Source organism: Rousettus aegyptiacus, unplaced genomic scaffold (assembly GCF_014176215.1).
Source record: "Rousettus aegyptiacus isolate mRouAeg1 unplaced genomic scaffold, mRouAeg1.p scaffold_m13_p_4, whole genome shotgun sequence".
NCBI lineage: Eukaryota > Metazoa > Chordata > Mammalia > Chiroptera > Pteropodidae > Rousettus > Rousettus aegyptiacus.
In genome coordinates this window covers 5276472-5303085 of record NW_023416307.1, presented here as the reverse complement: position 1 = coordinate 5303085, position 26614 = coordinate 5276472, and the positions used below count along the sequence as shown (strand labels likewise).

The window sequence follows — 26614 nt, the reverse complement described above, 5'->3', positions numbered from 1 at the left end:
CGGCACCATGGAGACAGGGGACGGGGCCCTGGGCTCTGAGCGGTCAGTCCCCAGGGCCGCAGAAGACCCGCGCGGCGGGACGAGCCGCCGCTGGGCGGTGCTGCAGGTAAACACGGGCGGGCTTCGCTCTCAGGTGAGCTGGGGTTTCCCTCGCCTGGATTACAACACGGCCCGACCCCAGTGTACCCAGACTAGGACGTCACAGGATCATCGCGGTCTTGCCGTAATTATGGAGCAGCTCATTACGAGACGGTCTCATCTGAGAAGCCGGATGACGAGAGGAGGCTCAATGGCGAAGCGTCAGAAATGCTCAGCTATTTGGCAATTTTACGTGTGTTTCCATGACACTAATTAGCCCTCGCCCAACAACCACAGTGCTGACAGGGTGCTTGTACCTGTTAGACAAGGTGCGGCCTGTTTCGATCACATGCAAAGCTCACCCTTGCCCGGCCGACCCTCTAAATGCATCATCACGAATCATAAAACAATCGAACCGTGAAAAAAAGAGATTTGGCTTATGACATGGCCAAGGTGCCACCCTGAATCTGAGGCCTCCTTTTAGGGACGTCATGAAGGGAAGCTAACCTAGCGAGTCCCTCCTCCGAATCCTTTGCATTTGCCAAGAATGCGAAGCACCGCCAGGCATGAACCCGCTCAGACCTGAGCGAAAGGCTGCCTGAACTGAAACAACTGTGCCTGCCTCGCAGGCGACAACAGAGAGCCTCCCGGGAGAGATGGAGACGCCGGGCCCCGGCGAGGCCCACAGCGGGGCTGGGGCGCCCCCTGGCGGCTGAGCCGACTCCTGCAGGGAGCGAGGACGCGCAGGTCTCAGAACAGGGCCGAGGCTCGGTAAACATACAAATGAGAAAATGTCTGGAAAAAACGAGAAGAAAACTGCCGTGCGGTTTCTCTTCGTGGCAGTCCTGGGCCAGCTTCTGGCATCCTGGGGCTTCCCACCGAATATGTGTGCGCGGTCCACTGTCACTCCCGTGACGGACACTTGCAGACAGCTCCTGCGCACCGGGTCCCAGGCTGGGGCGCGGGGTGAACCAGGCCCGCCCCCTGCCCTCGAGGGGCCAGCGCGCAGGCCCGAGGACTGGCTCCTGCCCCGGGTGACCACTGCCGCAGACACACGGTCGTCCTGCGGGACACGCACGGAAAACCCTGCCGGCGCGCGCGCGCATTTTCATCCTGAGGCTGGAGGCCCGGGGCGTGGACGCCAACTGCATCCTCATCCTCTTATTCAGTATGAGGGGCAAGAGATTATTTTCGGAGTCATCGCAAAAGGGGAAAGGGACAAAATGTTACACATCCATTGCTGAGATTGGAGGAATTTTCAGTCCCGAGCCTTGAGTCGGAAAGTAGATCCACCAGACACAAACCCGTCCCACAGCTCCAGGGGCGAAGGATACGCGCGGTCCAGAGGGGAGGGGCTGGAGGAAACGGAAGTGGGCAGCGCAGACGCGGGAGGACAGAACAGCTCCGTGGTCACACGGCTGGGAAAAAACAAGACTGGGAATGTTCCGTACAGGGGAGGCTTGAGTCCCCTGGAGTCAGTCGGGTGCACCTGACCCGATGCGCATCACGTGAGGGGCAGGTGTGAGGCAGAGTCAGGGCTGGGGCAGCCAGGTGCGCGGGGAAGCGCGGTATTTGGAGTCAGAGCCTCAGGTACGGGGTCTGAACTCCAGCTCTCCAGGCCTCGGTGCCCTCATGTGATACTGCGTGTGCCTCACGGGGATGCTGGCATCAGGCTGAATGAGGGACCAGAGTGGACAGGCAGCAATGGGGGGTGGGGGGGCTAGTGGCGAAGAACATGGACTCGGGGACAAATCCCGCCCCCTCCCCCAACTTAGCTGCACCACATGGAGCAAGTCACTTCCCCTCCCAAGGCCTCCTTTAGTCCACCCACAAGATGGGGACAGTAACAGCATCTTCTTCAGGGAGTTTGTGTGTAGATTCAATGCGACCACATTTTAAGCACGTGCAGCGGTGCCTGGCACAGAACACACACTATGAAAGCATTCACATTCGCCGACACACACGGCCACTCGTCATGGGGCCCGGACACGACAGGTGTGGAGTAGAGGGATGGGTGAAGTCACTGCAGCCCGCTCCCCACTCTGGCTGTGTTGGGGGGCAGGTAGAGGGGGTCATCCAAGCGGGACGAAGTTAGTTTTAAGCTCTAAGAAACTATTCCCAGGCTCTCTGCTCCGACCACAAGGAAAAAAAAAGAAGCAACATCTGCAGAAAGAGTAGAACCCTACTAATCCTGAGTTCTGGTCAAGCTGAGTTTGACCTTCCAGCAAATTACTGACCCTGCCAGGAGTGTACACAGCCCATCTATTCCCCACCAGTCCCAGCGTCGGGTAAGTGGGTCCCGAAGGCCAGGCTCTGCACGTGGGGACTGCCACCTAAGCCACCGCGGCAGCCCGTACCGAGAGAGGGCGACGCGAGGGCTTTGCTCGGCCCCACCGCAGAGTGGAGGAGGTGCTGTCCTCCCACGGAGGAGCTGACCGCTTAGCTGGCCAGCAGGTTCAGACACGCACGCGCCTCTGCCGGCTGCAGGGCTGGTGTTGCTCCCAACTCCAACACCCCGCCTGGATGGGCCAGTGTCCCCACAGCTCCAAAGGGGTCACCATGGCTGGCCCAGCTGCCCCAAGGGGCCTGGGGCCCTGCTGCTGGACAAACCAGCCGCCCTCTGCCGCACCGGGGCACACACGTGATCCAGCCAGGGAAGGGGACTGTCTGGGCCAGTGGTGAGGCCAGGCCAGCTTCCCAGACAGGCCTGCATTGAGCACTCTTGCTGAGGGCCAGAGATGGACCAAGTCTGCCGGTCACCTGCCCCCAGAGCACAGAGGCCGTCACCTCAGCGGGAAGAAGAGTTGGCATTTGCAGAGGGCACCCCAGTGAGCCGAGCCCTCTGAGCACCTTCTGTCTACGGATGGATTCGTGTCGATTGCACTGGGGCCCTGCTTGCCTCATGCTCTTCTCTGACTCCCGAGGTCTCTTAAGGTGTAGCGAGTCATAGGGCACAGAAGCAACACTCCGCCGCCTGGCTGGATGCACAGATGTTTACACTCTCTCAGGAGAAGGACCAGAAAATACACTTGGACCAAAAGGGCCAACGTTTCCTACAATTAACATTTCCTGAGGATGTTGCGCCACGACCACTGTGCCCGATGGTGCTTTCAGTCCCAACGGAGAGACCAGATGCAGAACCTGGGCGGACAGACAGGCGCCGTGGCCTCCCAGGTCCCTGGGCACTGCTCGTGCCACGAGAGACCCTTGCACTGCAGAGCGAGACGACACGGCCCAAAACTCGACAACTGCACAACCCTGGCGTCCGCCCACGCCCAGGGAAGAAGTCAGTGGGCCTGGGCGTGCGTGCGGATGCTCGCTGGTCTGCGCGCAGCGGGGCTCTGGCATTTAAAGACGGGCAGTGGGAAGCGAGGGGCGATGTGGGGGTCGGACAGAGTGGGAAAAGCTCGAGACGTCTGGTTTCGGTTTAGTCATGAACTTGCTGTGTGATCTGGGGGCCCATCTCAAGCTCTCCAGGGATGACGAGCGGCCACTCGGTCCCTCCCAGTGCACACGTCCTCTCCTTTCGTGATGTAAATGAGGTCCCCAAGCTGCCCGATTCTGTAGCTACTGGCCACATGTGATTATGGCAGTGAAAATAAATTAAACGGAAAGCCGAGAATTCAGTTCCTTAGTCGTATCCCCCGCGTTTCACATGCTTGGTGGCCACTGCCCTGGGCAGTGCAGACAGAACGGCCAACGTCCAACACAGGACGTTCCACTGGGCGGCATCAGTGCTGCGCACATGGAGACGTACGGTGCACAGAATATTCCTGAAGCTGCTTTTTTAAAAGGAGAACTGAGTGCTAGGTTAGAGCCTTCTTTGGGGGTTGGGGTGGAGGACAGTTTGAACGTGATGGAACGATTCTAAAGTTCACAATGAAGAAAACAAATGACCCTGGCCAGGAAAATAAATTCCGAAAGAGACAAACGGGAGAGAATTAGTCCTCTTGTTAAGCAGACTAAAATGCATGGCCACGGTCATGAAAAGAGTACGAAACTGGTTCAGAAATGGAAAAGAGATCAACAGCAGAGGCCTGATTCGAGTATATTTGACCACTTAGGTGATATTTCAAATCTATAGGGAAAAGACTGCTTAGTAAGAGAGATTGAAACCTGAAAAAACGAAAATCAGAAACTGAACTTACTCCTTATACCAAATTGTCCAGTGAATGAAAGGCGAACATCAAAAATAAAAATGTGAAAGTACTAGAAGAAAACAAACTCCATACATCTTGGCCCAAGAAAAAAACTCTCTAGGTATGAGACAAGACGAGAAGACAGAAAGACAAAATTTCTCCATCTGAACTACAAATAAAAAGAATAAAAATTTCTGGGGGTAAAAACACCACAAAATCGATTGCCAAACTGGGGAAAATATCTGCAATATATGTGCTGAAGTACCAACTTCCTTAATATCCAAAAAGCTCATAGAAACTCATTAGTACAGACCAAAAATCTTACCCGAAAAGTAGCGAAAGATATAAATAATCAATTTACAGGGAGGGAAAAAAACAAACAAACGATCAATAAGCATAAAAGATGGTCAACCGTGTTCCTAATTAAAGAAAAGCAAATTAATACAAGAGATACCATTTTTCACCTACCAAAGATCCTGGCAATGATCCAAAACGATTTATAATCCCCCGTGTTGTCAAGAACGTGGGGAAAGAAGAACTCTTATGTAATGCAGGTGGTTTATATAATTTATATAAACATTTTAGAGAGCAGACTTGCAGTATGTACCAAAATGCAAAATAACCATATGTCTGACTCAGAAATGAATTTTATAAATATATTTACAGCAATAAACAAAGATATATGTATAAAGATGCTGTTTGCAACATTGTTTATACAGAAAAAACAAACAAACAAACAAACAGAAACAGCCTAAATGTCTCTTTCAATAGGAATCACTGGTTAAATTATGTTACAGTCTTATATAATAAAATGCCAGACATCAAAAGAAATGCACTGGGTTTACTGGAAAGACGTCCACTTTTTAAAACGTAAGGAGCCAAAGAGTGTATGTAGTATGATATATGTAGTGTGTAGTATGATAAATATACGTATGTAGTATTTAATTGCATTCATCTCTTTTTACATATACCACATTTATACATGCATAGAACGTGCAGGACAAAACTTAAAAGAGGTTATCACTAAGAAACACGTTGAGAGAAGAATATGAGGAATTTTTAGTAACTGCTTTCATTTTTATGACCAAATATTACTTTTGTAATGAATTACTCTACAGATCATGCAGCAATTGAGACAACTGTAATAAGCGAGAGCAGTACCCAGCAAACGGGGCTCTACAGAAAGTTCTCCCTAACGCCACTGCCTCCCTCACACCTGGCCCAGTGTGGACCTAACGCAGCTGGTGGGCAGCTTTTTCCTTAAGTCAGCTCATCATGGCTGTGCTCTCTGGCTAGCAGGATGGATAAGGGGTGTGTTATCTTGGACCTAAAGCACAGGGAACTGGTCCTCAGAACCACGAGCACAGCCCCTCACACTCCAATCTTCATGCCCACTGGTGCCACCCGATGACGTAAGCATCTCAGATTGCTATAACTGGGGACAGACTGCTGGGTGATGCTGCTGCATGGATGAGAATCGAGTTCTTAAAGACTGGTTCGTTTAATTAAAAGCACAGCAGGCTGCTGGGTACTAAGCAGACAGCGCGCGTCTCATTAAGGAGTGTCATCTTTCCTGGCACCTCCTGCTGGAGACCAGGGCAGCACGCGGCGAGAGAATCCTAGCTGATCGTGCCCTCTCAGGATGAGATTTGGCAAAGATGACCAGCCACCTTCTGTCACGATGGCAGGGGCTGGCTGGCACGCTAGGTGGAGACTTAGCAGATGACAATGAGTTTCTGAAAAGAGCTATGTCTAGGAACCCCTAAAAGGTATTCTAAGAGCAATGAGAGAGAAGGGAGGGAGGAAGGGAAGGGAAAGAGAGAGGAAGAAGGGAGGGAGGGAGGGAGAAAGGAAGGGAGGGAGGGCGGAGGGAAAGACTTCACAGGCGCACAGGCATTTGTTTTTCAATGCTGACTTTTTAATTGCGCTTCTAGGAAGCCTGGGACTTCTTATCAGCAGCAGTGATGATTTTATGCTTTAAGAGTTTATGGGATTCTTATATCCATTCTCTTATCGAAAGTTTATTTTTTTTGGTTTGAGTTTTCGGCTTTCTAACAATGCTTGTTTCATGAAAGGACATCCTTTTGCATCCCAACATAGATGACCCATGAACAACATGAGTTTGAACTGTACGGGTCCACTTATAACGTGGATTCTTTTTCAATAAATACCTGCACTGTTTTTGGTCCACAGGTGGGAGTCTGAGGATGTGGAGGGCTGACTGTGTGCACTGATCTATGCCATTCTGCATGGGGGACTTGAGTGTCCATGGATTTTGGTATTGAGTATGTGGGGGGGGGGCGGGGTTCTGGAACCAATCTCCCATAGATACCAAGGGAGTCAAATGTGATACACAAATTTTGGACTGGGCAGGTTATTGGTGTTCCCAACCCCGTACTGTTCAAGGCTCAAATTTAGTAGGTTGAAATTATAGCTTTTTCTAAGTATTTGCAACTGTTACCAAGCCATGCCAGTCTTCTGGTATGATAAATCTCACTACAGTATTCTAAATGTTCAGAAACATCTAAGTCTGTTAATTTCACACAAACACACTCTCACACATCACTGCAATAATTTTAAAGCTGAATACCCTACCAGCCTAAAATAATTTATGCAACTTCTAGAAGGGCCTAAATTACTCCTGGGAAAATAAAGCTTAATATTTAATGCATTAAGAGAGCAATATTTTCATTTTTATGTGTTTTACTTGCACTGCTATACAAATATTTATTAAGTGCCTACTATGTGCCAGGCATTGCCCCAGGCATAGGATGAACAGCAGTGAGCAAATACAAAGACTAAAATCTTTGCATTTTAGTAATTTTATTAAAATTGCTAACAGGTACTAAATACTTACTACAAGCCTAGGATCATTTTTAGCCCTTTATTTATTTGCTATCTTTTCATCTCACAATAACCCTATAAGTTAGGTACTTTTATTATCCCATTTTACAAAGGAAGAGACCAAGGCATAGAGTAAAGTTATCTGCCCAAGGTCACACAGCCAATTGCTGGCAGAGCTGGGATTTGAATTCAGACGAACCTCACTTTGAGGCCCACCCTCTACAGCACCTTTTAACGCACACAACTCCAAACTAAAGTGGGTATCTGTCCATGAAGAAGGGTGGGCATTCGTGAGGAATGTGTGTACATGCCCTTGTATGTTTCCACTCTTGGCTGAGCCATAAAAACACATAAGATTAATAACGAGCGGAGAGAAACCCCGCAGGCAGGTGATCCTGCCAACGTGGTTCCTGTGCCATTTGTAAACAAAGGAGGAAAAGAAGATAAACGAAAAGGAAATAAATGAAGAAACGAAAATCACCTGGCGACCTAATACAAAACCTCTAACGCTGAATTAACTGACATTAAAACAGAGTCCTAGGTGCAGACTACGATTTTTTGGAGTCTCTCCTGCCTTCGGATACCGTCCCAACGCTGTCGTCCAGGTGAGGTGAAGGCGCCGCCCGGCCCCCCCTTTCACAGACGTAGGGCGAAGCTGCTCAGATCCTCAGCCACAGCCCTCAAGGCAGCCGGCTGGTTCTGGTTCGTCCCAAGCAACTAACGCTAACGCCGCACGAAATGCTCTGATCTGATGTGTCCTTTGCACAACCCTTCAGTGAAGGCAGGAAGTCAGCCCCCCTCCCGCCCCCGCTGACAAACCACCCCGCTTCCCCGCTCCCCCCAACCGCTGCCCACCACACCTCGCCTAACGCCACAGGCTCAGCAGGCGCATGGTGCCGAGAAGCGGGCATCATCCCAAACCGATCTAAGTGAATATTATGAACTTGGAAGTGACACAGTATCTTAAGACCTGTTAACAGTGTTTCTCAGTATGCATATGCCGAAGATCAAACGAGTATTTGACAAAACAAAGCACAATGGGGTCCAAGTATCAGCCCCTTGAAAATTTATGAACCACTTCAAAGAAACGCACAAATTCAAAATCGACTTAAAAAATGAAAACCACTCGGGGAACATTGTGTCAGGGGAAAGTGGCTGGTTGAGTTTGAAAGATACCTCTTGGATACAGCTATTCTAGAAAGAGAGATAACAGGTCCAAACCAACCCTGAACCACTTTCCAAAAGTCTGCAAGTGGCTTCAGGCCCAGTTCATGAACTGTAACCCAGTGAATTTTTCTGATGAGTGGCCTGTTTTCAGGGGCTGCAAAGGCGTTTTGCAGACTGCTGACCTGGACCCAAGGGGTCTCCACCACCATCTGAGATCTGCAGTTTAGGACACAAAAGTGGATTGTGCAAAGTCAAGATCTACGTGAACTCCCCAGAATCCCAGCTCCAGCCCAGAACTGTCAGTGTGTGGCCGGAGGAGCAAATAATTCTGGAATCGTGCGAGGACGGGGACTCCCAGGTGAGAGAACGCTCCCCACCACAGGTCTGGCGACTTGTCCACCAGCACGCAAAAAAGTAATCTAGGGCGTAACCTATTATCTGAGGTCAGCTCAGAAAATTCCCCTTATCCCTGAAATAAAGTGTGGGTTTCATCCGAGCTCTCTCTTTGTATTTCTTTGTGCTGATAGTTTGAATCATAGTCCAAACAAGTGGCAACAAATCTGGGCAGCATATGGCAGGGAACGGCACAAACCTGTGCCCAGGCACGGTTGGAGCAGGAGGGTCATTCCTTTAGGCGAACACAGGGCCCCTCTGTCTCCTGATTATCCAAAAGGGGTCTCAACACCCAGCATCGGGGGGGGGGGGCCCACTCCGGGGGGTGGCTCTCACACTACCTCGGTATTCTGCTGTGCGTGTGTGTATGCACGCGCGCGTGTGTGTAGCAGGGAGGGAGGGGGGGCCACAAGGTGTGACTTCTCCCTTCTGAAATGCACTGTGTCAGATGCTGACGCCCACCGGCAAGCAGGCTGCGCGGCAGAATACGTGTGACGTTGCCTCCCCCTGGTGGTGAGCGCTGGCGTTCCAAGCGGCATCACCCGGGCTGCAAGGACCAGGCTCCCGGGGCCCCTCCAGGAGCAGGCGTCGGCAGCTCCCAGGGCAGTGTCTCCGGGGACAGTTTTGCCTGCTCTAGCTGACTCGACTCTAGATGTCCTCTCCACTGTTTGCAGGCTCTGAGTTCTTTGGGCTGGGGTAAGGGTGGGAGGGAGGGAGGGAGGTACATTATACCACAGAGAATTAAACGAGTGGCATAAAAACCAGTGGACCAGGAGGAAGGAGACCCGTGTGCCAGCTCCGGCCCTGCCAACGGCCGGAGAGCGCCGCCGAGCAAACGCCGCCGCCTCTCTGAGCCTCGATTGCTCCTCGGAGAGAGGACAGGCTTGGGGCTGGGCCCTTCCTGCGTGGTCCCTGACAGCGCCCAGTCAGATGTCCGGTTGCCATGGATTCCACGTGCTGATTGGTTTTGCAAAGGGAGAAGGGCAACGGCCGTGTTTATCTTAGCGGGTTGTAAGGAGGATTACGTAAAATGATGTACGTAAACTACCTGGCAGAAATGTAAGTGCCAGATAAACAGGGGGCTTATAATGAACTGTACGATAACTACGTATGTGATCTGTCATGCAAACTGCGACCTACTGTCACCCCGTCAATAAGTAATAGGTATCAGGAGACACCTATTACTCAAGAGCACCGGCTTTGTGAGCATCTCTCTCTGGCAAACCCTGAAATGGTCACGACACAGAATCGATGCCCGGGTCAGTGAAACCCTCTGACGCGGGGCCCTCTCAGGTCAGCCCTGCGTAAGTTCCCAAGGCTGATGACAGAAAGGAGTTTACGTGACACATCCACAGCCTCTCTAGTTACAAACCAGCAGACAGGCCTCCCGTGGACCGATGCAGAACGAGGCAGGGGCACGGGCGTGAAAGAAACCGGAATATGTCGCCCCGAAATGTGCCTCTTTGACATAAGTTATTTTGGGCTGCAGGCAATCGTGCATTGGCGCCGGCAGGAAAAGGTCTCTGCACCCTCTCCCCACCCCTCTGCCCACAGCAGGATAGAAATTCACCTCTCACGGGGATGACCCTGAGCCTCCCACAGCGCGGAGAGAGTCCCAGAGGCTCGGGATGACCTTGAGCCTCCCGCAGCACGGAGAGGGTCCCAGAGCCTCGGCCCACGGCCTGGCCCCAGGCGTTTCTGCCCACACGGCGACTTGGAAGCCTGACCTGCTTTCCCCCGCCCGGCCACCCGCAGTTCCTCTGCAAGTCCAGTTCTTCCCTGAGGAGGCTCCGGAAGGCCAGCTCTGCGCCACGCGAGCGTGACGCTCCCCTGAGCTTTCTCCGGCGTGACGTGCGCTCGCACGCACGAGTGACTGTTTCTCTCCCGTTCATCCGTCCACCTTGTCGCTGAGAGCCGCCGCCGGGTGGGTGCAGTTCTGCTCCCCCGCGGACGGAAGGCTGGAAAGACCGCGGGGAAGAGAGCTGGAATCGCGGGAGGCCTTCCTGCTTGGAAAGATGGATTTCACCTGCGGGGGCCGTGGGGACAGCGGGGCCACATGCCACGGGTCCAGGCGCACAAGCCATCCACTTCCAAGAGAGCCAGATGTGACCTCACAGAGAAGACCGGATAGGAGCCACTCGCCTCGCCAATGAAGCCACTCGGATCTGGAAAGGTTAACAACTCGCCCAAGGACACGTGGTTTATTAAGGATCTATTAAGCCCTTTGGCTATATTTATGTAACACACAATAAAAGAAATTAATTCTGTGTCTTCCCTGCTAGCCGTGAGCTCCACGAAGGCTTGGTGTCTGCCACTCGCTAGGGGCTGTCTACGGCTGTGCCCCGCCCCTTACACTGACCCCACCATGACCCTATCTTCGTTCTGCAACTGCGGCATCCCGGCTTGGGGACGGTGACTGACTCACCTGGGGTCCCACAGCTGGCCTTCCGAATAGCACGGCCCTCAGTGAGGATCTGCTGAATGAATGAATGCATGCATGAATGAATGAACGAGTGAAGTGGCAGACCCAGGATTCAAACCCGGGGACCAGCACTGACGGGCTCCGGGACCGGGGGTGGGTGGGCGGCCTCCCCTGGCGATGACAACGGTCCCCATCTCACAGAACTCTCGTAAGAAGATGAAATGATGCGTATGACACATGAAGCACATACGTGAACAGAAACCATTTTATTATCTTTGAAATAAAGCAGGAAGGTGGACAGAAAATATAAAAGGGATGAAGTGAAACAAACTGTTGCTACGTTGAGGGAAAAAAAATCCATAATTAGCTATCTGAATTAAGTGACATTTTTGTTTTTTTAATCCGGAAACCAGGCCAACCTCGGTATCTCTTTCTATGGTGTTAATTCTGATCACACATGGGAAATTCGTAGTGACTTGCTGAAACCAGTAACGAAAGGAAAAGTACCGGACCTTCCCAATGTGAAAAAGGTTTAGTTTCCTGAGCTCTTTTTTCGGAAACGTAGTGAGTGGCTGACAGCTCTTGATAGGTCAGAGACTTAGTGACCTAGTCATAGTCCTATCAATGAGGTGTTTGATGCTGAGATGTGGGGGCCGACACTGTTCTTCTATAGGGTCGAAGCGAGAAAATAGGGTAGGAAATGCCTCAACGGACATTTCTGAGTATGAACTGCTCCACGGAAGTCAAAAAAAGTTTACGAAGAAAAAAATGTACTAACAAAGAGCTGCTGTGGCGGGGGCCTGAGGGATGGCCCCGTGACCCCCAGCGCGTGGCATGCACGCCCTGGGGTGCGCCCCCTGCCCCCCCCCCCCGCCCCCGCCCCAGCGTGAGCTGCACCTACTGACTCGCTTCTAATGAACAGAGCACAGCACACGAAAGGGTGGCCAGCACTCGGACTTCAGGTTACCCAGGCTGAAGTCCGCTCCGACTGGCGCGCCCCCGCTCGCCTGCGCTGGCCACGGCCAGCCTCCATGTCGCCAGCTGCCCGACGGAGGGGGGCTCCAGCCACCAGCCACCCAGGAACCGAGGCTCTCAGTCCGACACCCCACCGACCACGCGCCGGGGCCTAGAGGCAGACGCTCCCCCGGGCCAGCCCTCGGATGAGCCCACCGCTGACGCCGCGTTGCGCACCTGGAGGTCGAGGCGCCAGGACAAGGCGTCCCGGATTCCGGACCCTCGGGAACCGCCAGAGAACAAAGGCCGGGCGTTTCGCACCGCGAAGCTGTGAACTGGTCTGTAGACCGTCGGCACGCTAACTCGTGATGTGTGTGCGCCACGTCCTGGCCACTTTTTGTGCCTTTGACGCACCTCGTAAGAGGGAAGTGCTGCGAGGAGCCCGTCCCACGGCTCCCCGGAGTCACGCGTAAGCGGTAAAGCCTCGGCCCGAACCCCGCGCCGTCCTGCGGCGCTGCCTGCTTGGGCGCGCTTCAGTGGGGAACGTGAGCACGGCGAACCCCATTGAATCTTTAGAGGCTAAAGAATGAAATAGCACCTCTCTACACCAACTAAATCAAGTTTAGTGAAGGATTTCTACCATGACTGAAATCTAGGCATGAAGCCAGCCAATCCTTTCCCCAACGTCAAACTCTGAGTTAAGGTAATCAGTATTTTCCTGATGTTACATTCCGAAAATGTTTCTGTTTTGCCCGAGAAGGGCAGAAGAGGTATTTTTACTTCCCGTCGCCTGTCAGTGCTCAGAGAACAAGGCAGAGTCATCTGTGTCTCGATGACTGTGAGCGTCCCCACGTGTTGATGGCGATTAGTTTTTACAAACTGATTGTATTTCAAACGACTGGCACTCCCCCCACGGCCCCTGAAAGGCGCCCTCGCGAGAGAAACCACACCGAGGGGTCTGCCTCCCCTCCATCCGACACGCCTCCTGATGTGTGCGCAACTCAACTGCGAGCACGGTAACCGGGTTGGTGACGCGGTCACAGAAAAGGGCGCGTCGGCCCCTCGGTGACACATATGAAGAGCCGGCTGTGTCATCCGATGACATATTTTTTAAAAAAAAGGAAAGAAAGAAGACGACCTGAAACATAAACACCGGACTCAAACAGCTGCTTCGGCTTTGGCTCTTGCGTCCTATCACGAAGCCTATTTTTTGCTCCCTTATGTAATTGTCTTGGGGCTTGAAAAGCCCGGAGTTGCAGGCAATAACATTTAAAGCTACTCCTACCTAAGAAAAAAATGCCGTGATTAATGGATTAATGGATGGTGGCAGCAGACTGAGCTGAAAAGGGGCTCAAACCCTTGCTGGGGAGTGGAGCGGTGAGAAGGATCGAAAGAACCTCTGGGATAAAAAAACACTTGATTTATTGAAGAGCCAGAAATTCTAAAATTAGGGGAATAGTGGATAACCTGTAAAGTTTGGGGTTTTTTTTGTTTTGTTTTGTTTAAACGTACAATATTCTGAACATCCCAAACAAATTAAACTATACAATACTGGTTTAATCTCCCTCCATACTTAAGAAGGTTTAAGGGGAAATTTTATGTATAATTTAAGTCTGAGAAACCACATGCCTATGGCATTCGGGCAAAAAGTGAAAATGGCCTAAAAACGCCTGGATTTTTCCACTGTAATAGAACCCAACTGTCACTATCCCACTGGAATGTCACATTTTGCAACATGCTGCCACAGATGGCCTCGTGATGGCAACAGACAGTGGGGGGCACAGCCAAACACATACAACCTCGGGAGCAGAAACTCTGTTTACCAGTTGGATCTTAAAACTGTTCCGACCATCGAATCTCTCTTGAATGAAATCTTGTCTGCCCAGAACAGGGTGGGAGGGGGAGTCAGGACCTGGTATTTGGGAGGAGTGAGCAGCTGCGTGAGACGATGAGCGCCAAGGTGGGGGGGACAGAGGCCACCCCGGGTTAATGGAAGGGTTCTCGTTGCACGTGTCACCTGCCCGAAGGCTCTGGCTCTCGGCCGGAGGGGCCATCACCCTGCCTGCTGGCGGCACGAGCAGACGCCGCCTGGCGCAGGGGCGGCGAGCCCGAGCACCTGGCCCCCACGTCAGACTCGAGGAGACCAAGGCACGGGGCGGGCTAAAAGTGGACCCCGATGATTGATTACCGGTAACCTTCACGACATGGCAGTGACTCTGGCCAGGACCACGGTCCGCAACCTGACTGCCAGTTAGAAGTGCCTGGGGACGCTCTCCTGGTGGGGCTTCCTGGTGGCCTTGGGGCCCCCGGCAGGAACTGGTCCCGGGCTCCGGGATGGCCTGGGCGTGGGGGTTTTTTCGAACTGTTCAGGGGTCTTCACTCACACAAAGAACGTAAGGGCATAGCCCAAACTCCTTCTATGCCTATAAAAACATTTCCTGTTATTGAAAGAAAGCCATGGGAGTAAACGAATTTTAAGCGGGCATTTGTTTTAAGAAAGGTGAGTTTATCCACTGGAAGACTCAATTTTCCTATGATTAGCATTTTCCAACTTAACCTTCATGCGAAGCTCTCAACCAAATGTACATTCGTGTTTCAAACAACAGAAAAAAAAAACAGAATCATGTCTATTATTGTATGGAACTACGTTTACTGGAAACCCACAGAATATCACTTGAGAACTCTGATATTTCTGGTTGGTTCCGTGATGGCCAAACAAACTCTCACCCTGAGGAACCAGGAGGCGCTGCCGGCGACCCTAGGTGCACGTGTGACTGGTTCGGGGCACGGCTCTGCTTTCCCAGTGAAGAGAAAAAGCGTTTTCAGACGGCGACGGTGATGGACATGCTAAGCGAGTATTTGTACCACAGAAAACAATCGTATTTAGTAAGTTTTCATTCATTTGTAACGGTGTGAATCTAATATTACGGTGTCAGTTATTTTTTAGATAAACATTTAATGAACATTTTATAAATTATTTACAACTGATGACGATTCAGGTAAGAAGAACAACTTCACATATCAGACCCAACTACTATGGTTAGAAAACGGCTTCTGATGTGAACTCCCAAATGAACTGGTGGTTCAGGGCAAGTTCTTTCTTTCTTTCAAGACTGAAGTTAGAGAATAATAGGAACATATAAGAAGTTTGACAAGTCTTTTTCCTTCATACCATCTGCCATGGTCTAGATGTTTGTGTGTCCCCAAAATTCACGTGTCGACACCCTAATCCTCACAGAGGGCGTTAGCAGGCGCGGCTTGGGGAGGTGACTAAGTCACGAGGCCGGAGCCCTCATGACGCGATCAGTGCCCTTATGAGAGACCCTCCCCGCCCCCCCCACACACACACACACACTACGAGTGTCTGAATCCCCGTGAGGCTCTCTGTGAGGCCACAGCCGAGGCCTGCGACCCAGGGGGAGCCCCTCTCCTCGCCCTCACTGGACCATGCCAGCCTCCAGAACTGTGAAGATGACGTTCTGTTGTTTGCGGGCCACCTGGTCTGTGGTGTCTTTTTATAGAAGAAGAACGGGATAAGACACCGTCACTCACTCAGGTGACCCTCCGACACACCGGTTAAGGAAAGGGGGTGGCCGGCCCCCTGCACAGGGACTTGTGTCAGCAGTGCAGTCAACGGTCCACCTACTCGAGGGTCAGACGCCGCCCACCTGAAGCGGTCCCATTTACTACACTGCTCAAAGGTGACATGCCAGCCTCCAGGAAGGGTGCCCTTAAAAATAATAAGGCTGTTGGAGCAAAACCTCAGAAGCCACATCTTCCCACCAGAGATAGTTCTAGCTCAGTGAGGAACCATCTCTTCCCTGGAAGGCTGCGGACGCCTGCGGCAGGCTCTGCTCTCGCGGTAAAGCCGTCTGCCTGCACGGACTCTGAAGCCCTCAGCCCAGCGGGTTTCTTCACCGATTATTTTACATCTGACAGGGTGATAGGCGGGCAAGCGACACACAAAGGTCCCCTGCCCCGTTCTGAAGCCCTGACCCTCTGACCGGAGGGCAGGCGCAAGTGGACGCTCTGCCCTTCGCTCCACCTCCGGCGCCACCAGCCCAGTCCGGACAACAGCAAGAGCCTCCCAACCAGCCCCCTTGCTTACACTCTTGCCCACCCACCTTCCTTCCCCAAGAGACACTCTGCACTCAGCTTTGCCATTAGAATAACATCTGAACCCCTGCTGTGGCCTCCAAGGCCCTCTATGGGACTGGTCCCCGGCTGTGTCCAACCTCAGCTGCCGCCACCTCCCACCTCTCACTCAGACCCCACCAGGCAGGCCCCTTCGTGTCCGCTGAATGCACTCAGGTCACCCCTGCCTTGGAACCTCTGTATCTGCTATCCTCTCTGCCTGGATGCCGGCCACACAAACTCTGCGCAGGGAGCTGCTTCCTGCCAGGCAAGCTGAAGCAGTGCAGAGGTCTTTCGGGGCCACTCGACTGAAAGTGGCCACATGCCGACCCCTCTCTGCATATCCTCTTACCTGCACTGTCCCCAGAGCCACCCTCCACTCCTCCCTACCCTTCTCTGGGCCATGGAAGGCTGACCCCACCAAAAGCCTGTACTGCTTGGCTTGGCTCCGGTGCCTCTGGGTTCTGCCAAGGAGACCCGAAAGCCTGGGGCAAGCCTGGGGCAGGCCTGGGGCAGGCCTGGGGCAGGCCGGGTGTTTCTTCCCTGCCTCTCCCTGCATTAGCATCTCAATCCCATACCTCCGTCTGCAGCTCCTGCCAGGTGGCTCCTCTCCAAGGGTTCCAGCAATGCTGCTTCCTCCCCTTGATCCGACACCCCTGTTTATTCCCTCGGTCCTGGCCTGATGGGCCAATTCTTCGTTAAGACCTCTCGAACCACCACAGGGTGCCTGTTAGGGCCTGACTGATATGACCCAGCCCCTCCTCGGCCACTCCGTCACATTACCCTGTTTTATTCTCTCCACTGCGCTCATCGTTATCTGAAATTACCACGTCCGCTTACTCTTTTCTAGAGCCTATCTTCACCTCGGTAACTGGAATACAAGCAGGAAGCTCCTTATGTTCACCACTCTATCCACTGAGCCTAAAACGGCGCCTGAAACAAGCGAATGAATAATACCAGCCCACTGACTCTGCTCGAAATGTCACCTCATCGGCAAGACCTCCTCTCATCATCTGCTATGAAACAGCCATCTCCCTCTCCTCCCAGGCTTCCACCCCCTCCTCCCCCCTCCCCCAAGTCTTACTTTTTCCTACAGCACTACCACCTCCTGACACATTTGGTGGTTCTCCCATCAAAAATGTCAGCCCTGAGGGCGGGAATGCTATTTTATTCACTGCTGTGTCCTCGGAGCCTAGATGGATGCCTGGCTTATAACAGAGTCTCAAAAAACATCTGTTTAAATGAAGAGCAAGCAAAGAGGGCAAAATTTCATACAAAGCCAGTTCCGAGTTGTCCACAACACTTCCAGGAAAGAATATAAAACTGTGAATTGCTAGACACCCAAGTGGGTGTTACGTGACCTGCCCTTGCTCCATTAGAGAGACAGCCTACAACCCCCTCGAGAAAGACACTTGAAATGCTAACTAGACCCTGGCTTAGGAACTGAGATTTGAGAATGAATGTGGCCCTCCCCTTTTGACAATTGCTGCTTTAAAAAGTGTGCACGGAAGCTTACCTAAGTACACAGCTACTGCGAATCCTTTCGGAAGGTAGATGGGCATATAAATTATAAATAAATGGGACTCACGCCCACCATCCTGTTCCACAGCGGTGCTCCTCCTGGCAACGGCCTTGAACTACAGTTACTTGACAGTCTACGCAGACCCAGAACCAAGCAGGGGAGGCACTGCTTTCTGACAGCTGCTTCCCTCCGAGGGCAAAGCTCTCAAAGGCAGGTTTCATTCTGCAGCGCCTACACTGTCCAAATTTTATTCTGCATACTAACTGAATTAAAGTCCTCCTCCCCACCACTGATTGATTACTCAAGCTTGCCCCCTCACCCCCCAAAGTATCTACACTGTGTGGATTTGGGGGTGGGGGTGGGGGTGGGGCCTCCCAATGTACCAACTGTCCCTCAGGGCGGCATGTCACTCCTTCGGGGAGCAAGATTCCCGACTAAATGTCCTAAAGGCCTAGAAAGTGGGCCCCTTCCCCCCAACACCATTCAACCAAAACTGGCCAGCCGCAGGATAATGAGCAACCACGGATGCTCACCCAAACATTGGTTCTTCTCCCAAGCCGCAGATTGAGGACAGCGTGACTCACGGTCGCTCAACGGCTGTTTCCTCCACCCTATGAATGGGGTGACCACCCCCACCCCCCAGTAATTGTAGGGCGACGGTACCGGGCTCGGGGTGACGGCACGAGCTCCCCGGCCACTCTGAGCTATAATTCATAGCCCGATCCTCTCCCACTCCGTCTCCCCCGGGGCGGGGGCGTCGCTGGGAGACGCTTACCACGCTCGGGTCAAAACCCTGGAGCCCGAACCCCTCGGGGCCGGCTGCGCGCGCGGCCCGGCGGGCGCTCGGGGACCCAGGACCCTCGAGGAGGACGACCCCTCCCAACAGGGACAGGAGGTGACCGCGGCAGGTCGCCGCGTCCCCGAGGGTCCCCTCCTCGTCCCGCCGGCGGCCCGGGCTGGAGACCCCGGCGCTGCAGCCCGCGCCGCCTCCTCGGGGCAACAGGTGTCCGCCCTCCGCCCGACGGCCCGCGCGGCCCGGCCCTCACCCGGCACAGGCCGTCCACGAACACGCGCGGGTCCAGGTGGCAGGCGATGGTGGCGCTGGGCAGGTCCTGCAGGTCCACCTCCTCCATCTCGCAGTCGATGAAGCTCCAGTCGCCGCCGCTCTCGTCGGCCTCGGCCACCCCCGGGAACGGCGCGAAGGGCCGCAGCGTCAACGCGGGTCGCGCTCCGGCCGCCTCGGCCGCCTGGGCCGCCTCCCCGAGCCGCGGCCCGGCCACGCCGTCCTCCATCCCCGCGCCCGCGCGCCCCTGTCGGCGGCGCCGGGCTCGCGCGCCGGGCCCTCGCTGTCTCCGGTCCGCGGCCGCCGCGGTTAACCCTCTCGCGGTCGCGTCGCAGGCCGTGACAGTCCGCGCGGCTCGGGCAGACGCAGCCCCTGCGCGCCGCCCCGCCCGCCCGGTCCCAGGGGCGGAGCTCCGGCGGACGCAGCGTGGGCCCTTTAAGGCCGGTCCCTGCCGGGTTACTGTGTCCCGCCCCGCCGGGAGGGACGACCAATAGGGGAGCGGGATTCTTCTCACGTGATGCTTACTGCCCTGCCCTCAGCCTGAAGCCTCAGAGCGGCCTTGCTGGTTAGGGGCAAAGCCATCTCTCGCCTTTTTCGCTTTTCCAACTGCTGGTGCCAGTTGGTTGGCGCCAGTCAGGGTCTTGGGCGCCGGATGATAGCTAAGTTGGCAGCGCCTCTGTGGTTCTCATGCGGTGACGTTTTGAAGCACAGAGGCCAAGTTTTGGAGATTTAAGTGTGATGTGGTCCAGGCTATGGCTCCACGGCCATTGTCAAGTGGTTAGATGCTTACCGTATGTTATCACATATAGTCGCAATAGAATTCGACTAGACCATGACAACGACACCTTACTTTTATATTCAGCCTATTAGTTATATATCGTTGTTCAAAATGTATGTAATCAGAAATCATTTTTTGACTTACCACTATATACAATGTACAATGGGAGATAACAAAAGGAGGAAATCATTGGACTTTGCCTTTCGGGAACTTACGGATTGAAAATAGATCCTTGGATAAAATTCTCTCTCTCTCTCTCCCTCCCTCCCCCTCTCTCCATCTCCCTCTCTGGAAAATAGAATTCCTTCACTGTGAAGGACTACATGCACAGTGAAACTTGAATCTGAATTTCAGCTTTTCCATTAATTACTTGGGCAAGTAACCAGCGAATCTCAGTTTCTGCACCAGAAAAATAAAGTCATAATATATGGTAAGAATCCAGTAAGGGCCCAATAAATGGTAGCTCTGTTTATGGGCTAGATTGTTTGAAAGAGGTGAAATTAGACCTGTATTTCCTCCTAAAGGAGGTTTACCATCTAGTTAGGAACTGTAACTGATTATAATTAAAAAAAAAAAAATTATATCCAAATCACAGCTGAGGTTTTTCCAGAACATGCTATGTGCTTTGGTGGTTATTATGACACCTTCGGGCAGTTGGTGCCCTCCAGAAGCTCAAATCCAACAGGAGTAGTAATAAACATGCAAAGATAACTCAAAGATAACTGTAATGTGAGGACCTGGAGAAATTGGAATCATCTTACATTGCTGGCGAGAATATAAAATGGGGCGGCCACTTTGGAAAAACTGTTTGGCTGTTCCTCAAAAAGTTACAGAGCCACCACATGACCCAGCAATTCCTCTCCTAGGTATAGACCCAAGAAAAATGAAAATATGCATCCAGGCAAAAACCTATATACAAAAGTTCATAGCATCATCATTTATAATCGCCAAAGAGTGAAATAACCCAAATGCTCATTACCTGATGAACGGGTAAACCAGATGTATACCTGTACAATGGAGTAGTAGTATTCAAGTATAACAAGCAATGAAGTCCTAACACATGCTACAACATGGATGACCCTTGAAAAACAATGCTAAGTTCAAGAAGCCAGTCACAAAAAGCCGTATGTTATATTATTCCACTTCTACGAAATGTCCATAATAGCTAAATCCATAGAGACAGAAAGCAGGCTAGTGGTTGCCAGGGGCTGGGGTAGGTAAGAAGGATAAGGAGAGTGACTACTAAAGGGTGTGGGGTTTCTTCTGTGGTTAAAGGAAATGTTCAAAAATTGGGTTGTTGTGATGTTCGGTTGACTCCATTAATATACTAAAAATCACTGATTTGTACTTTACAGAGTGAATTTTACGGTATGGGAATTACATGAATCTCAGTAAAGCCACTATTTTAAAAAAAGAGCATGTGATAAAGGCCACGAGGGGTTAGATGAAGTGCGGCAAAGTGGATGACAGCGCAGAGTCGAAACTCTCTGCAAAGCCAGCCAGGCATCCTGAAAAGGGGGACAACGCAGAAGAGGCACTAGTTTTGGAAAAAACACCAACCTGTTGCTAGGTGGGTCCCCGTTGTCATCACCCTTAGGACAGGAAGCCCTTTCAATCCTGGCTTATGCTAAGCCTCTTACAGCATGCAGACAAAGGGCGCGAGAGGAGAGAAAGCACCAGAAAGGAAAGCAGGGGAACCTGAAATGCACACAGAGCAAGGAAGGCATTACAGCTGGCAAAGCCTGTGAACTAAGAGAGGAAAGAGCAAGTTCGACCTCAGGCAAGTAGTAAAGACAAAGTTACTTGTCATCGACTTGAGAACGCAGTTAGTTATTACTGAGACACACACATTCCTTCGGTGACTTTGGATTCCCTCTTCTGTCTTTCTCCTCTCTCTCCCCAGACAGCAGGGTAAAGAGGATGACATTTCTAAGTTGTCTGTGTGACCCCAATAATAATACCGCTTTCATCTGAGTAGCTCTTAAATAGTCAATGGATGTACAGAAACTAGCTCACATAATCCTCACAAACAGGGATGATTACTCTGGATTTTGAGAACTGAGGATCAAAGAATGACCTTCTCACAAGCAAACAGGCAGTGAATGGCCAGGCAGAAACGCCCTGCTGTCCTTCCGGTGCTGCCTTTGCTCACTTGGTACTGGAGGAAACAGAAAAATGAGAAGGAAAACATCAAAGAAAAGTAGAGAAGAGGGAAAATAAAGCAGAGGACCAGGAGAGGAGAGGAAAGGAAGGGGAATGAGAGAGGTAGGGAGATTGAGAGCGGAAGTAAGAGGTGCTTGAGTTTCCAAATGGGGAGCAGGGGCGATTACGTCGGGGAATTGCCGAGTCTCCCCCCGCACGGCCCGCCACGCAGGGCGCACTCTCAGATGCTCAAGGCCAGCGCTGGGCACGAAACGTGAAGGACAAAGAGCTCTCGAACTATCAGAGCGACGTGGCAGACGTTCTCAGTAAACAGGGTTATCATCACGCCTTCACATCTGGGCGCCCGGGCACCTTGTCCTATGGCAGGCGGCATATTTAGTAATAAAACATCAGATTCTTCTTTCTACTTAGAAAATAAAATTTTATAGTAACTTCCATCTTTGTCCTGCCTTGTAAGTTTAAGGAAGGCAGCGCCGTGCCTTGTGCCTTCACTGATACTACCGCCCCCAACCAGCAGGGGGCTCCCCCAAGGAGGAAAAACAGAGGAGGCGTGCTGTCTACAGCACAGGTGGGCGCTGAGCAAAACACACTGCTTCAGTGCAATTGCAGACATTTCTAAGGCTGAAATCTTAGATCAGACTGGAAGGTAATCTTTTTCAGAACTGCTGTGCCATAATCCGTACAAAATCCCTCAAGTGTCCTTTGGGAATTCACTGTCCCTCTTTTTCAAGCTGTGGGGATGGAATCTAAGCTTTACGCTTCAGCATCTGTCTGACTAGGGAGCTTCCGTTCTCACTGGGTGGCAGGAGCAGGTTTTGAGATGCCCAGAAGGGAAAGGAACCAACATGGGTACAGAGCTGTTCTCAGTTACACCCCATGTTCATTGCAGCCTTACGATAGCCAAGATATGGAAGCAATGTAGGTGTCCATATGTCAATAAACAGATCATGATTTGGAACATATGTACAATGGAATATTACACGGCCATAACAAGAATGACATCTTGCCATTTGCAACGGCATGAATGGACCTAGAAGGTATTACGCTAAGTGTAATGAGTCAGACAGAGAAAGACGAATACTGTATCGTTTCGCTTATATGTGAAATCTAAAAAAAAACAAAACAAGTGAATACACAAAATGAAACAGAGACCCACAGACATAGAGAACAAGCTGATGTGGAGGACGGGGGTGGATGAAATTAGAAACAAAATAAAACTGGACAACACAAGGTACCACCATGTACAACGGGAACAAGGGCGACAGCAACCGGGCTGCTCTAATGATGCTGTCTTTGAAACGGAGGGAGGGGCGCGAATTTTGGTGCACCCTACCCCCGCCCATCCTTTCCCCTCCCCTTACACTTCCTTGGTGTCGGCCACCGCAATTACCGAAGACGAAAGGAGGGAAGGGCTCGGAAAGCCACGCTTGGTCCTTTGCGATGGCTCACACCAGCACGCCTGTGCGGGGAGGAACCAGCCACTCACGCGCCAGGCGGGACAGCGCCACCGCGTGACACTTTCCAAACACTTTCCACCGCTTCTTGTTTTGTTCTGGAAATCGAAGGGGGCCGTGTGCAGCAGGCCCTCCCTGAACACGTACTAAAGGAACCAAACACGTTTCCGCACACTCCGGGTAATTACGGGCATTTTAAAAATTATTTAAGATGGGAGGCAACTAGCTGGCTTTCCGAGCGTTTGCTTTTACAACAAAATAAACTGTTTCAAAGACCCCTCGAATGAATAAATCCCTTAAATAACTCAGTCCAAAGTTTCTATTTTGTTACCTTCTATAAAATAAATAAAAAATATTGTCATTGTTATTTTAGAGAAAGAATTTTTTTTCCTTACTCAAGATTTAGTCTTAAAATCCACTCTTAAAAATCACTGTTGTTGTTGTTATTATGTATAGTCTTCTGATGCTTTTCAAATCAGAAAGCCAGAGTTATAAACTGGGTTTTTGGGGAAAATATTGGAATTTGGTTACTTTGCCTTTCCCAATTTAGAAAAAAAATTCACTGACTTTTATATTACTCTAAACTCCCTTTCAAAGTTGACAGTATGTGTGGGGCTTTTACGTGAATTAGGATTCTTCTAGATGCAAATAACCAAAACTCTGGAGCCAGGATAAACAAGAGAGAATTTAAATTAAGGACACAGGGAGTCTCTTGATAGCCACAGGCAGGACTGCCACCAGCCCTGGAGAAGATCCTAGAGACTGGACCTGGACAGCTGTCCAGACGGCAGACTGTCACTTTGCCATCTGGAGGCTGTCAGAGAAGGGAGACGGGAGCAGAAGCAAACGGCTCCGCTTCTCACCCTTCGCAGACTGTGCATTTGCAACGAGCTCTCATGGTTCGGAACGTCTTCGTGTTGAGCTAAAATCATCCGTCACTCCTGTAATAGGTTTGAACAATGTCCCATCGAGGCCCAGAAGTCGGGTAGATGTGGTCTAAATGTGCCCTTCGTTATCTCTGTGGCCGTGAGGAAGTGGCTGACCTCTCTGAGTCTCCAAACTCTGGACACAGAAAGGTGATGTAAACGGCTTCCTTTCAGAAGGGATGCGGGGGCTGGAAACCATGTTCCACTGACTCCGGATACTGAGCAGAGGCTCAGCACAGAAGGGCTATAATTCTGCCCTTGGTCCTGAGTCTCCCACTTGGACAACTCTTCCGTATTAAAGTGTGTTAACCACAGGATAGCAGGTAGACAGATCCTCCCCTCTGACAGCTTCTGGGGGAGGACCCCAGGACAGGCTCTGGTCTAGGGGCCACTTAGCTCATGCACTTGTTATGAGTTCTTCATGGTGTGTCCTTGAAAGCCACCTGTGTGTGCTGGGCCAGCCTGTCCTGAGGTCAGGCTGCTGCCATTGTCATTACTCAAGAGGAGAGGTTTGTTTGCAGGGGTTTGAGCGGTCAACAATTGCCTGTTGCGATTGAACAATGATAACAGCGTCTTTGTGAGCTCACCAGGAGCAGGGCCAAAGTGACAAGCCAGCCAGCCTCGTTCAGGCCTGACCCCAACCTGACTGTGACTCTGGGGACTCCCATTCTCATTGGGATGCAGGAATCAGACAAAAATCCCCACCCTCACCAGGTGTATGTCCCAGCGGTGGGGGCAAGGGAGGGTTAGAGCAAGTCTATAGCAACCACTGATCTGCTTGCTGCCACTACAGGAGAGATGAGCAAACACGTCTTTCATCTTTAAGGGTGTTCCTGCTCTGTCTTTAAATAGAGTTCTCTCCGAAATTATAATTCAATGTAAACATTTTTATGGGTCTCTCGAGTAACTGCTGTGGCCTTCAAAGCAATTACCCTGTTTATCTTGTTCTTTCTCTTTTAGTTTCTGTGTTTTCCTTTTGTCTGGTCAGCCTTGGTTTCCTTAAGGAACAAGGACTAAGCAGCTTTTCCCAGTGCATTTCCTTTGCGGCTGAAAGACATGTTTTTCTAAGGTGTTCCGAGTGGTGATTCTGAGTGGCAGCTCTATGCGAGGCGGGACTAGGGTTACGGGCGAGGTCACCATCAGCCTGCCATGCGAGTTGTCGCCCGGGGACCTCCAGAATTCGAGAGGGGAAGGGCTTCCCTTGGGATGCCAGCATTAACAAGAAAATTCTTCACTTCCCCCAGGTAGCGTGTTTCATTTAGCAAAAGAGCCACCTGGATTGTTGCTGTATTCTGTTTGTTGTGTGTCTTCGTATGTGTGTGCACTTATGTGTGTGTGTGTGCATGTTCGTATATGCATGTGCATATGACATATGTTTATATGTGTGCTAATGTGTAAATATGTGTGTGTGCAGTGTGCATCTTTCTATATGTATAGTGTGCACGTATACATATGTGTAGATACCTGTATGTCATAGCACGTATGAGTTTATATGGATGGCATGTGCATATGCATGTATACGTGTGTGCATAAACATGTGTGCATGTGTGAATGTTCCTGTATATGTGTGTGCACGTGTGTGTGGTATGTGTGTGTGCCTGTGCGCTAACCCATATGGCTGTTCGCTATGCAGAGGCTTCCTGTAATCCCCATCCCACCCTAATCCTCTGCTAACCTGTAGAGAGCGGGTTGCAAACTGACAAGGTCCTTGCAATCTGTGAGGTCAACCAAGGGTTGCCTCGCCTCTACAGACCCTCTGGAGAATGGAGAAGCACGAACTGATCGGAGAACACTGCGGTGTTGCTCCGAGGCAGAGAGTGCGCTCATAACCCTGAGCAGAGGAAACTGCAGGGTGTGTGGGTGGGGCGTGGGTAATCTCATTTTAGCCAGCAACTGTATGCTCATGCATGAAAGCCGCTTGCGAAAATAAAACTAGGCCACTGCTCCATCATCAGTGGACAGTGGACCTCCCGATCCCGCTTTCTGTCTTCTTTCTTTTCTCTGTCTCCAACCGTCCCCGCTCAGGTTTATTTTCCGGAGCCGTGCTGGACGTGACAGGATTTGCGGCTCTCTGGACACGTCACTAACCCTGGCCCTGGCTTCCCCGAGCCGCATGGGCGCCTCGAGATCCTAAGCCCCCTCCGAGAGGCATTTGTGGTTCGGGTTTCTTAATTTTACTAAGTTGGGTGGAGGAGGGCGGGTCGAAGCCTCGTGCAGGTTTGGCCAGAAGGGCCGCCTGTTCTTCACTCATGACTACGCTTCGGTGCCCATCTGGGTGTTTCTAGGTCACCTGTGAGACCAAGGCCATCCTTCCCAGAATGGAAACACCACTGCCATTTTATTTTACAAATAAAAATGTTTTCCCTCTACTAAAACCGCTCGCTTTACCTGAGTTTTTCCATTTAGTTTTGGTCGGAAGAGAGTCGAATTATTTTCCACACTCAGTGTAGAGCACTCCGAAGCGTCTTAGACGCAGATCCATTTCCTTGCTCATCAGCTGAGCATAGAGGCGGAGGGATCTCCTTATACACAGTGGAAGGTCCCTTTGCAAGACTCCTGTGGCCACCTCATTTCTAT

General features: G+C 51.5%; 1 protein-coding gene across 1 annotated transcript in view; it reads right to left on the bottom strand.

Annotated features, from left to right (window-relative positions):
* RCAN1 (regulator of calcineurin 1) overlaps nucleotides 1-19073 on the bottom strand; it is a 75407-nt gene extending 56334 nt beyond the window's left edge. Inside the window, exon 1 of the mRNA XM_036218929.1 lies at nucleotides 18700-19073. Coding sequence (XP_036074822.1) covers nucleotides 18700-18945 — 246 coding nt within the window. The 5' untranslated portion in view covers nucleotides 18946-19073. The remainder of the gene's footprint in view (nucleotides 1-18699) is intronic.
* Between the last annotated feature and the right edge of the window lie 7541 nt (nucleotides 19074-26614).